The 14,557-nt window shown below is 41.8% G+C and overlaps 1 protein-coding gene across 3 annotated transcripts in view; it reads right to left on the bottom strand.

Moving 5' to 3' along the window:
* The window catches only part of nkain4 (sodium/potassium transporting ATPase interacting 4), a 52,116-nt gene that overhangs the window by 11,207 nt on the left and 26,352 nt on the right, over positions 1 to 14,557 (bottom strand). For all 3 annotated transcript variants that reach the window (XM_006796348.3, XM_006796349.3, XM_006796347.3), the window contains exons 4-5: positions 12,310 to 12,510; positions 1,402 to 1,462 (exon numbers count right to left, since the gene is read on the bottom strand). In XM_006796348.3, the coding sequence (XP_006796411.1) occupies positions 1,402 to 1,462; positions 12,310 to 12,510 (262 nt within the window). The remainder of the gene's footprint in view (positions 1 to 1,401; positions 1,463 to 12,309; positions 12,511 to 14,557) is intronic.

The raw sequence follows: 14,557 nt of genomic DNA, 5'->3' as shown, positions 1-14,557 counted from the left end.
GGAAAAACCCCTACTTTTTTTTTAAAGAAAACCCTACTTGATAGAACTGGTTTTGCCTTCAAAGCAGTACTTATGGTTGACTGCTGATTAAGTTGTACCGGCTAGAGCTAAGACTGCAAGACACTTGGGTGGTGATGCAAACCACTCACAGCCTTTGGTATGGGACCACCTAAGAACTGCTTAGACCTTTGTAACACTGGTGTGTAGGAACACACACACACACATGCAGACACACGCACACACACCACATCTCAATTCCACCAAATTACAAAAGCCTGCAGTTTTAATTCAATTAGTGCATGTAGTGCTTTGTTCATTACTCTTTTTTCAAATCACATTAAAAGCTACAAAAGAGACATGAACACAGCCAGGCTCTAGAAATTAGTACATAACTATGCCAGTGGTCAATTTAACTACTGAATGATATATTTGTGAAGACAGATTCTCAAGCTTGTGGACAGGCTTGTGTAGCTATGAGAGCTACAGCAGAACAAATCAGAAATTTATGACTACCATTGACCCTTAGATCAAATTTTTCCTGGCCTGTGATTGGCTAACCTCTTGCAGGACCTCCGACCTGCTGCCTATGAGGTCACAGCAGCTGCTGTCAAAAGTGTCCGTCTCTGCTTCCCCCCCATCTTCTCTTATGACTTATTTCATGGTTCCCTGCTGTCTTTTCCCACACTCTTCACCAGCTCTGTGCTTGTTTATGCTTGACAGGAAAAGAATGAGCCTCTCACCCTCAACTAACTTTAACTTAAGGAACTAACACAGATCAGCATACACCAGAAGAAAAAGAGCCCTGAGATAGCACACAGCGAGGAGCCGCTTCAGAGAAGACATCTAGATGTTTCAGTTGCTCCAAAAGAAACAGGCCTGAGGCAGAAGGTTTGTGTTTGTTAACAAGAGCCCCATCTCACCTCTACCAGGTATGAGACGGCTGGAGTGTTAAAACGTGGGGCACACAGAAAGAAGAAAGTGAGAAAACAAAAGGCCACAGTACATTAAAGGAGGGAAATAACAAGTTTCCAACAACAGCAAGGATGACAGACTGCGGGAGACAAGGCGCCCAGCGTACATGTGAAAGCGAAAGGAAAGGAAAGAATGGGCTGAAGGAGGTGTGGAGAGTAACACATGGCTCCTTTGGTTCTGGAGGGAAAGAAAAACAAGAGGGCCCAGCTGGTGTGGGGGAGGAAGGAGGTACAGATAGGAGAGGTGTAGGGTGGGACAGGAAAAGAGGGAGAAGAAAGATGCAGCTTTATTCCCCTCAACTCAGGCGTTTTCGTCTCCCTTGTGCGAGTGGTTCTGGGTGTGATTCACTCATTGTTGTGAGGCTCCTTTGCAAGAATGAGTGTGTGTATGTGTGTTTGTGTGTTTGTGTGTGTGTGTTAAGTCACTCACAGCTGTCCTCCTCCTCAGTGATAGCGCTGACAACATAGCAGGCGTACACGAAGCCAAGGAGCTGCGAACACACAAGCAAACATAGGAGGTTAGACACCACAGACCTGCCAGGCTGAAGTTAAGCTGCTGAGTGCTTTCCTCGATAGACAAAGAGACAATAAAGGAGGAAAATGTGTTTGTTCTCCGCATCCTTAAGTAACTGGTGATGCAGCACTGCTCAAAGAGCAGGGTGAAAGCCAGAATAACTTGTTCATTAATTAAATCTTTCTGTGAACAAGAATATCGAGTAATCATTAAAGACATTTATTGAGCAAAAACATTTTAAAAAGACACCTTACAAATTTGTGCTTTACTTCTTCTTCTTTTTGCAATTTTGTACAATTCTAATGAGCTTGGAAGTAAATATTTGGTATGAACACCTTTCTTCTTCTACACAGCCTGAACTTTCGTTCATTTGTCAAGATGATCCCACACTGCTTTAATAATGTTGAGGTCTGCACTCTGATAGTGTTCCATTGTGTATCCACGTATGGCTCTACTGCAGTGCCAGTATGGGGTGCTGAAGAATGAAGCCCATGCCAATCAGACCCTTTTCAGATGGCGTTCCAGTGTGGCTCAAAATCTGAAAGAACTTTTCTGAGTTCATAATTGAGATAACTGTAGCCCCAAACCGTGACACGCTGCACGTAATGCCGAGATATGAAAAGGTTTTATGGTAACAGCTCTAAGGGAATCACAAATATTTGCAAAAGAATCTTTTATGCCTGGCAATTTGTGCTATCATTAGTTTAATTGTAGGTTCAACTAAAGAAATTAGAACAAATTATGTGTTTTTGCAACAGGCTGCTTGTAACAAAGTGCCTAAAACTGGTTCTTTGCTAAGCTGTCTGTTTATGTGCAGACACAACACTGATTCATAACTTGAGTTAGATGCCTTTTTTAAATGTTTGAATGATTCACAGGTCAGTATTAAGTGGCTTAACAAAAAAAAAAAACCCAAAACATCATTCCTCTGAAAATGATCAGGTACAACGACTAGACTGAAAATGACTAAAGAATCAGCTAGTGTCCAAAGAAAAACTTTGAAAGACCTCCATAAAGCGTCTTGCTTTATATAACTATTCCTCAAGAGCACTTTAATAAAGACAAACAAGTCCTGCTCCTTGGAAGTAAAGTATAAAGACATGAGAGGTGTCTCGAGCACTGTAAATATCTGCCAAAGCACTTGGAAATTCTCTTTTGATAATGTGATAGCCCTGTGGTGAGGAATCCTCAGAGAACTGCCATCTGACTCTACAGTTTCCCTCTGCTCTACCGAGCTTCATAGCGCCTCTCAGCAGTGTGGCTGGAGCTTTACTGTTTTGGACCATTCTTACTGCTGATACTAAATGTTTTTCTTGGGAACCAGGCAGCAACAATAACAACCTCTAAAAACTCTTTGCCACCATACCTGCCCGGCATAGAAAGGCAAAGTTAGTGTCTGGCTGGAATACACAAAGGAACATTTAGTCAGTAAAAGATACTGCAGTCGAGGGTTTCTGCCAGAAACGTTGTTAAGCCCAGTGGCTGGATTTGGCCCCATAGTGGGAGATTTAATGTTGCACTCTATTAGCACAGTTCTATTCACCAGCTGCTTCTGGTGAAGAGAAAGAGTCAAACACAGGGGAGTTTATTTCCCCTTTCTACCAAGAAACGTAGGATACAGCAGGAGAAAAACACCAAGTCACGTTAAACAATAACTGAAGGAAAAAGCGTGTTTAGTCATAACATTTCCCCATTTCTTTGTTTTCCATTTTATTTCTACTAACGCTGCAACTCTTTGAACTTTTAGATACTTAAAAAATACATTAAATAACCCAAGAGCTGCAACTTTTGTCACCAGAAAAATGTCCCTATGCTCAACCCTGTCCAGGATTCAAACTTGGCTGATAGAAAGAAAAGTCCCCTCCCAGAAAATAAAAATACAAAGCCATTATTATGATAGCATTTCTCTATACTGGCTGTATATAAATAAGTGTGTGTGTGTTCACTCTAACTGTAATTTGCTTTACTTTGGCCGTAGGTTATGGAGTGTGCATAGAGCGGTTGCCCGTGTCCACAAACACAGCAGAAAGCAGCAGAGCCAGCACACAGCTGACTATAGGAGGAACACACGTGTGGGGAAACACAGCACTGGGAATGGCCCGTGGCACTGGCAGATGGCTGTCATCAACTCAGAAATATACACAGCGAGTCTCTGCACCCAGCCACCCATCCATCACTTGGCACTCTGCCATGCCAATTAAAACAGCGTCGGGCACGCTGCCCTGCTCGCACACTGGGTTCACAAACACAAAACCCGAGGGGGTAATGACTGTGCGCGTTTATGTAAGATTCATTCAACATATAACTCAGCTCGGCTGATGTAATTATAGATGAAACAAAGATAATGCGCTGTTCGTCTCTGTCGTTTGCGTTTTTGCTCCATTTTACGCACGTACAAAATCTGTTGGACCTTCACTGAAGTTCCAGATGTAGATTAAATGTTTTATTTATGAGTGAAAAGCAGGTGTCACATTTAGTATAAAAGGGAAGGTCTCTGTCTCTGTGTGGGCTAGATAAGATACTCTTCTTTCTGCTTCGCTGTCACTATATTTTTTCTTTCTAATATCTAATTGCTGGTCTCACCCCATCCATTACACTGGCAGTGAAATGGAGGTGAATTAGCATATGTATAAAGCCAGTGTCAAACACAAGATGGTGTTAACAGCAGGGGGCACACCCCGTTTTTCAATTTTATTGTGTCTCGGTGTGTGTGCCCATGTGTGTTTTGCCTGTAAAAGTGTGTGCTCTTATGAGTTAATATATGCATGAGTGCATGTTGATTTAAACTTCATAAACAGGGCCCTGATTTCTCCAGCTTGGGGTTGACTCAAACATAGGATAGGCAAGGCATCAGCGTAGAAGGCCAGAGCAGGAAGCGGATGCCTGTGTAGCATACACAAGTGAGTCGAATTAAAGTGTGCGTCGACATAAACTGTCTACGTAAGGTTTGTTGGATAACTGAGCTGCCAGAAAAGCTTTCATGTGCTGCTTCATTGATTTTGTCGGTGTCTGGACATTCTTTCACGAAGAAATATTTTGCCATTTTGATTGAACACCTTTGCTGTTATGATTATGGCAATGAAGAACAATGTAATAGTTCACGGTCAATTCAGCGATAGCATAGAAAATATGGGCAGTAATTTTAAAGCAAAGCTATGTGCACTGCAGCGCAATTACCCAACACTGCTTTTGCCTAATACATGTAGAAGCAGGTTGCTGGTGGTACAGATGTCTGGCAGATTACACTGTAATGTGAACAGGGTAATTCTAGTGTGTAGCTTTTGACAGATGAAAAATATTTCCTGTATCTTAACAATCGAGAGATGCAAAATTGTGATTCATAGTATCATAAAATGCTGAGATGTTTTGGTGTCTGATATGACAATTTTACTGACTATCAACCGAAGCCAAACACTCAAAGTGTGTCCATCGAACGGTCAGGCATGGGAAATAAATGCTGACAGCAAGACAGATCAAACACTGCATGTTACAGCTGATTTTTATCTTCCATTCCTCTTTTATATGGTTTCCACTAAATTTGGACAATTTAGTAAGAATCAGGTCAGGATATTTTTCCCTGTTGTGCTTTCTCAGATTTAGCACACAGCAGGAAATAGTCTGCTTCAGATGCGTTTGCGCTTCTTGAACTACTCGGTGCGGTTAAAGCGAGACTGCTGCCTGCAGGCGGGAACACACATGATTCCAATTCACAAACAGTAAATGCACAGTTTTATTAGCTGCGCTATTCACGCACTGCTTCAATCCCAACACCACACAGACTTTGCACAAAGGAGCTGGCAGGTAGAAGACTTAATGCCATAAGCCTGAACCAACTCTGTCAGGTGATGTCTAGAAAAGTCAGGACTGCAGCTTTGATTTTATGTGTAAAAAGCCGACTTTTGGTGACTGATAGAGCTTTGAAACTCCCACTGACAGCAGACCATTTTCACAAAAGCAGTTTGCAAGTACTGACGCGTAGCTCACAAATGGGAAAACTTCATGTGTCAAGAGGCCAAAAAATTCCAGCAGTTCTCCTGTTAACAATTAACAGCTAACAAATTACATCTCTCTCTTACTCATTCGCACATAACAACTGACTGCAGGAAAGTCGGACACTGCATGTTAGAGCTAATCTTAAACCGATCTGTCTTCAAGTCCTTTTTTATATTGTGTCCATGCATTTAGTGCGACATGAAATGCGATTAAAAAAATCAGAGACGCGAACACTGGGCGGCTTTTTGCTGGAGGCAGCAGCCAATATAGGTCGGTGTCCTCAATAACAAGTGACAGCTCCACTTATGTATCATTGCATATTAAGCGTCCTTAAATGAAGCTAATAAAATGCCTGTCTCTCTGTGTCTCACACTCAAACTTACACACACACACACCAACACACATTCGGCACCTATGTGTAGAAATGAATGTCATATTAATTAAGCACATAAAGTCCCCGCATGTCCTCTGTGACTTGACCTCAGTCTTTCTGTGAAGATATGCCACACTAAAGCCAACTAATTTGGCTGCCAATCATTTTTCCTTCTCCTTTGCGCTGTGCACTTTATGTGTCTATATAGTAGTCACTTTTCTAAACACAGGTCTATATGTTCCTGTCACTCTGCGATCTGCAAACCTCCTCTACTCTCTTTCTCTCCAGCCCTCGGTGATTCCCGATTTTCGGCTCTTCTAACACTAAATACCACTCTCTTCTTTGTTTTCTCTCCTTTGTCTCCGGGGCTGCTGAGCAGTGAACAGTGATCTCCAGAATTAATAACACAGAGAAAGAAGCAGACAGGCGGACAATTGGATACTATAACTTCAGTTCAGGAAAACAAGTAAAGATGTCCTCCAGTGGGTCTTCATGCTGCCGAGTGAACTAAGCAGGTATTAGTAGTATTTCAGTGCCATTTGCATTTCTTCTCTCAGATAATGAGGCCGAAGAGAAGTTAAAGGCTCTGACATTAATGTGTGTGTGAGTGAGAAGATCAGGCACAGAGCTAGAGAAAGGTTACTTGTATTTGCATAGGCTAATGAAGGTCACGTTTACATTGAATGTGTCTGTCCAGAAAGACACAAAGCCACCTTTGAAAATAGACTTTCACTCATAAACATCAATCCACTGGGCATGCAGCTACTTTGGTCAACCGCTGTAAAATGAATGCAAAGTGCAGCTCATGATGCTCTGGTGTCGGTTTTTCAGGAAACGAATGTCAGGAAATCACTAATGTTATTTAAATTCATTTTGATCGAAATCATAAAACATCGAGTTCATCACTTGGAGATTATGAAGGTGGATGTTAACTATAAAATCTGACCTGCCTGTGGTTTTCCAGTAAAAAAAAAGTACATTTGTCGTTGAGATATTTTAGTCATGCCTGATAGGAGCTGGTAGGATAAAAAACCACTTCATGACTAATCTGAGTCAGACAGTTGCGCTCTCGCATGCAGCTCAGCCAGGTAAAGTTAAAGGCTGCAGTTCATGTGTGATAATGACTTAGGAAGGCATTCGCTAGTTACAGGTTTTCTAACTGGAAGAAATGCTGCTTTTCTATTTCAAATAAGTAATTTGATATTCATATAAATGACAAATATCAACAAAGGATTTTGTGAAAGATAATTAGACTCCACAAAAAAATATTTGACAGTTTATGAAAATACTGATCATTAGCTTTATTCAGTCACATTAGAGTAGAAATAGAAGGTAACCTCTTTGCAACTAATGCTGAAATTGTGGTTCACTAGTGGTAGCGTGTTGGGAGTCCATGGATATGAGAGGAGAAAACATCTGTGGATGGATAGAGTGCATAAAATATGTGGTAAAACTGGTCTGTGTGCTACTACTCATCTCGTTGTTGGTTTTTCCAGGCGGCTGGGTAGAGAGTAAAGTTATAACACACAAAGAACTAAAGTGAAACCGAGTGTTAAAAACAATGCAAAGTGTCCACAGCAGCCCCTGTTGATACTTTTTTGGTCTTTGATTATTTTTAAGCTTCTCCCTTTCCCGGTGATTTCTGCTGTTGGTTTCTGTTATTATACCTGTTCTGGCCCATTTGTCAACCAATCAGCATCCACAGCATATACAGCATCATCTGCGTCCAGCAACATGCAATTGGGATTTTGAAGGACTTTATGGAAGCACACTTGTAATGTTTCAAAACAAAAAGTTGTGGTTGTTGGGAAGCAACTTGTCACCAAACAATTGCAGTCTGCCTTGGAGTGACTGCAGTCACTGCCTGACACAGTGCAGTTTGTCAAAACTATGTATGTAGACATGCTGCCAGCATGTTGCAAGCAACTGGAGTCAATCTGTGCTGAGGACATCAGCCCTGCAATTCATTTTTCCAACTCAATTAGTTGCCAACAGGTCATATTCGAGGGTTGCCTGGTATTTTGCAGTTAAATAGCTGTTTTGCAGCAATTGCATCACTTTTTGTGGAGGAATTTCAAATCTGAGGCTCTGGCTGGACTCCGATGAACATAGACTACAAACGAGTCGTAATTTGTCCCAAATTATCAAAGTTAATCACCATATTATCACAAACAGATTGCATTTAATTGCCAACTTGTTCCCATTCATCCACAAACTGATAGAAGGCTGACTGTCTTATTGCTGTTTTATCACCATCCATCACTTTGAAGACAGCAACTGACTGCAAATGGTCACAGGCCTGACCCCCTCCCCTTCAAAGCAACCATTTCAAAGGCAACAAGATCTCAAGTTGTCTCCAGCCACTGTTTTGCCTTGCACAACTTCAGCTTTAGTTAACAGTTTTAGCCCCATATACTTCTCTTTTCACCATGCCACACTTAAATTCAGTTTATCTCAAGACGTCGTCAGTTCTTTGCTGCCTGGTTAATGCATGTGCTCGTAACGATGGATATCTGGGTCGATCTGCCAGCTAATTAACACAGTATTGACTGTGGCTCAGTGTCAGGAGAAAACTCACTGAGTGCACTACAATTAAAGGAGTTTGCAGGTAAAACATACCACATGGGAGAAAGGGGGAGGGGATGCAGAGAGGCGCAAAACAGATAGAGAGGTGGTACAGATGTCCTGTAGGTTAATTACACAGGACTCTCTGCCTGACAATAAGGTCCCAACTCATCTGCAGAAAATTAGATGTATGTGTTCGTGTGTAGACAGCTGCATGTTTAATGACAAACTATTATCAGGGAGTGCACAGTCCACATTTATCAATGTTTTCTCCCACATACTCAAGAACACGGGCCTGTACAGCTGACATAGAACCACAAGGCATTGGGAAGTGTCTGCGGTGCTTATTTGCATCTTCCACATCAAGTAACTGCACTTAACAGCGTGCTAATGTGACACAAATACAACAGGCTTACCCAAGCAGAAATAAAAGCTGCATAAAGAAAGCAAACAGGCTGTTCTTCACACACTGCCCCACACAATAGATTTTAGATGAAGTCTGAGTGAAGGAAGGAAAAATGGGGCTCAGTGGGACAAGAAACGAATGGACTGAAGCTGAAACAAGAAGGTAAATAACAAAACAAGTAGGCGCTCAATGAGCAAACAGGTAAGCGAGCATCGCACTAGAGATAAAGTTAACTCATTTAAACTTGCTTGTGTTTCACTTCCACGTTCTCCTCTGTTGACTCTTCTTTTTGCGCTCTCTCTTAAGTTTAAAAAGACCAAATACTATAATAAGATAATCTTTATCCTTCACCCTGCAAACCAGATTAACAATTAAAGCTCTTGGCCGAGACAGCCTTTGAAGTATAACAGCGACCAGTTGCTTTTTTCCCCCTTCTTCTCCTCTGGTCTTGAGGTCATTCTCTTCTCCTCTTCGCTTTTGGCTGCAACCAACAGCCCTAATAACTGCTCACTACTGCATTATAAATCTTTTAATCCCAGAATCTTTATAATCCTTTGAAGCAGAAGCTGTAAAACTTACAGTGCAGCTAAAACGCAGTGTCAATGCTGACATATCAGAGAGGTGCTTTGTGCCATTGTTATACTGGACGATGCACAGCTATTTAATGTTTTTGGAGAAATCCTCCACATGGCTCCCAGTGCATCTTACACAAAAACAGAAAAAGAAATGCATTCCCAGTAGTGCTGCTCAGCACGAGAGCTGGAATAAAGAGCATGGACTAAAGGACTTGCCAGAGAGAGCACTCTGACCTCTCCGATGTATCAGGGGGCAGCCTGGGTGCCCGTGATGTTTTAACGCTGGTGAGCTGAGAGAATCTCAACAGCCAAAAAACACACACAGACCCTGTAGGCAAACAGACCCCAGAGTAGTGATCACAGCGGTCTACTCATGCCAACCCTGCTGAAAATACCCATCTAATCAACTGCGGCTGCTTCATCCACCATATTACCCTGCCCCCTGGTGCTAAAGCAAGCTGCGCCTTTAAAACAGAGAGTAGACCGACATCACAGAGCTGTCAAAGCGCAAGAGAAAAAGGAGCACAAGTGACACTGAGTGAGCAAGAAATGCATTGTCATCGTTTGTTGTTTAGGTTCTTGTGAATTTGAATGACGTGAAGGTCAAACAGTGCGAGATCTGTTCAGGAAAAAGACAGGAAGACGGGCTGAGCTGTGAGAATGTGATGTGGGGAAAAACATGAAAACAGAGGAAATGAGCAATGGAACGAGAGAATGACGCACACTGCCGATTCTCCCGTTATCATCTTCCACCCATTGCGGGTTTCTAGGGAATAGAGATGCAACAGAAGAAAGCATTGCCTGTGGCAGCAATAACCTACGCTAAATGATATGATATCTGCGTGTGTATGTGTGTACACGAAAGCACTTTCTCCGGCTGTTTTATGAGTAGCACAGCATCTCAGACAGCTTTCACTGTTCCCTTTAAGCTTGTAAGAGTTATGTCTACAGATGTAAACTCAATTTCACATCCTGCACCATTTTTCTTTTCCTTTTTTGGCCGTCTTCCTACCCACACTCTACCTACCTCACTGGAAATGTTTTCTCAGACACAACTGTTTTATTTACAAGTTCACAGGAGTGAAAGACGAAAGACGGAAGATGGGACGATACAGAGAGACGACAAAAACAACTGTGGGTTTTCTGCTGACTGCATTGATCTTTTAATGACTCATTCTTATAACGGTACTATGATAACCAAACCCAGTAAACAGCGATGTGTACTATAATATCGATTTAGTGAAGGCAACAAAGAATAGAAGGACAGAGATGAAGGAAAATATCCCTCGCAGTGATAAATGAATAATACATTAACCCAGTTCGAAAAGGTTGCCTCCACTTCAAGCTCATCCTTCAAATCTTGAAGTTCCTTTTTTGGCTGAATGTTGCCTGCAGCAGCAGTAAGCAACAAAACAAGGCAGACTTCCCCTAACTCAAAGCTTTACTTCTGAAGCACTTCCATCCAGCTTATGACAAATCTGAGCTGATAGATGACAGCGATGCCTCCATTATTGGCCGATGGATCCACATTTTTCAACTTAATGAAACATGCTCCTTGGAGCCCAAACTAAATATTTAATGGCCTCTCACTGCGACCTTGAAACCCTTCTAACAAAGACAAAGGGACACCCCACTTTCTTCCTTTTCTTTTCAACCATCCCTTCAGCTCTTTCTTTTCCCCCGTCTGGCCCCGTTTTCCAGCGAGAGAGGAAAAGGGGACTAACCAAAACAACAGTGGACATCTCAAAAGGATTAAATTTTCCTAAGCAGAGCCCTGCTTTTACCCGGAGAGGAAGTGGGGATACAGGGAAAACGATGTCACTCGCAACGCTAAGATTTCGGTACCAATTTCCCTGCTCCTCTAGGGAGCGACTCCCGTGGAGTTGCAGTTGAATGCTTGGTTGAACAATTTCATGTAAATTGCAGGCAAAAGTGTGTTGCCATCTCATGTGGAGTAGAAATCCAACGAAGGCGAAGGATAAACCAATTCACTGTGCATAATGCAAGTAGTAATGAGGTTCAGCGAGAGTGCCGGCACTGTAAAGTGAGGCCAGCCATTTTATTATCCTTCTCTGTGGGGGCCATGGGTTGAATGGTAAACTCCAGTGCTTCTCATGGCTGGGTCCCTTTGCTTGTTTCCAATCTATCAAACTGCATTCACGACACTTCCCCAGTTGTAAATAATTCCAGCATTAGATAAAATCAACAGGACTCTGAAACACACTGGTACATCATAGTTCAAGGCTGACAACATCACTGCGTGTTCACTCTCTCTTTCTGTCTGTCACCTACTGCCAACATTAACTACTCCACATGTATTAAAGTGACAATAACTGTGAAAAATAGGTGTGGGTGTGTCACGGTGGAGTCAGAGGGTAAGTGACTGTTAGTGTGAGTAAATCTGTGCCATTGTGCGTGTCTTGAAGCCAACTTCCTGCAGAGCTGGTCACCAAGAGTGCCCTGGCACCCATCCAGGATTGGGGCAGTCGGTCATATATGTGTGTGTGTGTGTGTGTGTGTGTGTGTGAATGTCCATGCTGGCAGGATGTGAGTTTTTGGCGAATTGATACAGAGCTTATAAAGAGAACAATAACAGTCTTTCCAGTGTTTGAGTAACCCGTTAGCATCTGGCAAGTCTGAGCCTCAGCAGACAAAACAACTGAGCAATTTTTCATTTGGAGACCAGGGCAGAGGAAGCTGTCCCGGACAAAATAACAGGCTGCTGTGGAACTGTACCAAAAAAGAAAGCTTAAAGTAAGACAAAAACATCACCTTCCTTTCTATTCTGTTCACATTTAACTCACAGATATCCAGCTTACTGTGATACAATGAAGTCCTGGCCATCTAGACTCGGCGTATGAACGGTATTTTAATGTGCATAATGTCAGCGGGTATTGTTAACTTGTACTCACAGCAACAAGAATCTGTGCCCCACTGTGCATGACCTCAATGTACTGATAGTCCACGAAGCAGCCCATGACAGTGATGTAGGAGTGGCTCTCCGTGGTATGGACCCCAGGAGCCTGTGGCATCTCTCTCCGCACACAGCCGGGGCCATGTTCACTCCACCAGGAATGATGAGCTGAGATGTTAAATGTTAGCAGGTCACTGTCCTGGAAGGAGAAGGAAAAACATTAACTTCTTTGCTAAGACTGTATTCTTTAGTTATTAAGCACATTCATGTATATTTAATAAGGAAACCAAGGCTGGCTTTCAAAGCAACCAAAGTACCGATGCTCAGAAGGCAGGAAGCTTAACTTTGGAAACTTACAGAAGCTGTTGGAAGACTTTTTATGATTGTACTCCTTTGCTGAAAGGGTTGGTTCATAAAATTACAAACAAGCATCTTTAGACTGCTAATGACTCTCCAAAGCCTTACTTATGTTAGCGCTGCATTGAGCTGGTTCTCAAAACACAATATAACAACATGTTCACCGTCTTTCCTTAGTGTGCTAGCATGTCAACGTTATGCCAGTGCAGCTTTGACTAATAGAAAATCACAACCAGAAAAATGTGGTTTAAAAAACCCTTCAGGCAAACATAGTGGTGACAATTATTACACTTCATCCAGCTGCAGAGCGTCTGGTTCATTTGAAGGCAATCCATCAAATAACTCAACACTAACGTTTTAGTGCAAAAATTCTTACATTTTGATCTCACTGTAGCATTACAGGGAACATGAAGGGATTGCGAAGGTACACTCATCAACCACTTTATTAGGTACACCCTGCTAGTACCAGTTTAGACCAACTTATGCTTTCAGATCTGCTTTAAGTCTTTGTAGCATAGATTCAACGAGGTGTTGGAAACATTCCTCAAAGATTTTGGTTAATATTGATGCATTACACAGTTGCTGCAGATCTGATGTAAATATCCCATTCCACCACACCCCAAAGCTATTGGATTGAGATCTTGTAACTGTGGAGGCCATTTGAGTACAGTGGACCAGTGTGTGTGTTTTGAGTTTGTGACATGGCGTGTTATCCTGCTGGAAGTAGCCATAAGAAGATGGGTATATTGATGGGGTCTAAGTGTGCCAAAAAATATCGCCCACACCATTACATCACCACTAGTCTTAAACTTTGATACAATCCAGAATGGATTTCATTTTATTTATGTCAAATTGTGAAAACAAGCAGTCTAGTCATTCTCCTCTAATCTCTGTCCTTAACTAAGAACAACCTCCCAAAGAACTACCATTCACTAGATAATTTCTCTTCCCAGTACATCAGCAGTTTCTGAAATACTCACACCAGCTCGTCTGGCACCAACAACCATGTCACTGTGTGTCACATGTCACTTAAATCACCTTTCTTTCATACTTGGATTTGAACTTCAGCCGGTTGTCGTGACCATGTCCGCACACAGATGAACACATTCATCTAATACAATAAGTGACCGTACATCACATGTATGTCAGGTATTTAGTACGAGCACATTTTCATGGCATTATATACTGAGTGGACTGAACTTGTCCAAAAAACACGTTCTACCACTTAGAAAAAGTGCGATCTCTCCATGTAAACAGTTATTGTTTGCATTATTTTTTCAAATGTCTGCTTCCATCACTATATTTGACGTAAATAAAATAGCATTTATAGTTTAAAAACATTAAAAATTTCAAATCATCTATGTGCCTTTCCAGAAGCTGCTTGTTTCTCAGGATAACTTAGAAACATCTCAGTCACTTTTTTTGGAACTACTTTCTGAAAAAGAAAAAAAAAACAGCATAAATGATAATATTAATGCCATCTTTCTGTTGACATCTTAAAAATGCACTCCTCTCTCTGGACCTCAGTTGTCTTGGGTTGAACAGAGAAATCTGAAGAGGCTTATATCCTACATTTAATCGAGTAAAATCAAAAAACAACTGCCGGGCTAGACAAATAATATATCCGAATTTGGCTGAACTAAATATTATTAATATGTGCATAAGTCTCAGCCAGGAGATTTGCTGTTTATGTGAGGTTTATAAATTCTTAAGCCATACTACAGCAATACTGCAGCTTTTGGAGAAAACTTTTTTATGCATACAAGTCTGCACGGTGTTGCTCAATTTTTACACAACCATATGAGCTCATGGACACACACACAACCACACACACACAGACACACACACACACACACAAATCAATACCCCGATACAGCAATCTAACCTTG

The sequence above is a fragment of the Neolamprologus brichardi genome, chromosome 20 (genome assembly GCF_056152115.1).
Source record: "Neolamprologus brichardi isolate AB-2024 chromosome 20, ASM5615211v1, whole genome shotgun sequence".
Taxonomy (NCBI): domain Eukaryota; kingdom Metazoa; phylum Chordata; class Actinopteri; order Cichliformes; family Cichlidae; genus Neolamprologus; species Neolamprologus brichardi.
The sequence above is the reverse complement of the archived record's forward strand: the minus strand, read 5'-3'. Positions and strand labels throughout refer to the sequence as shown.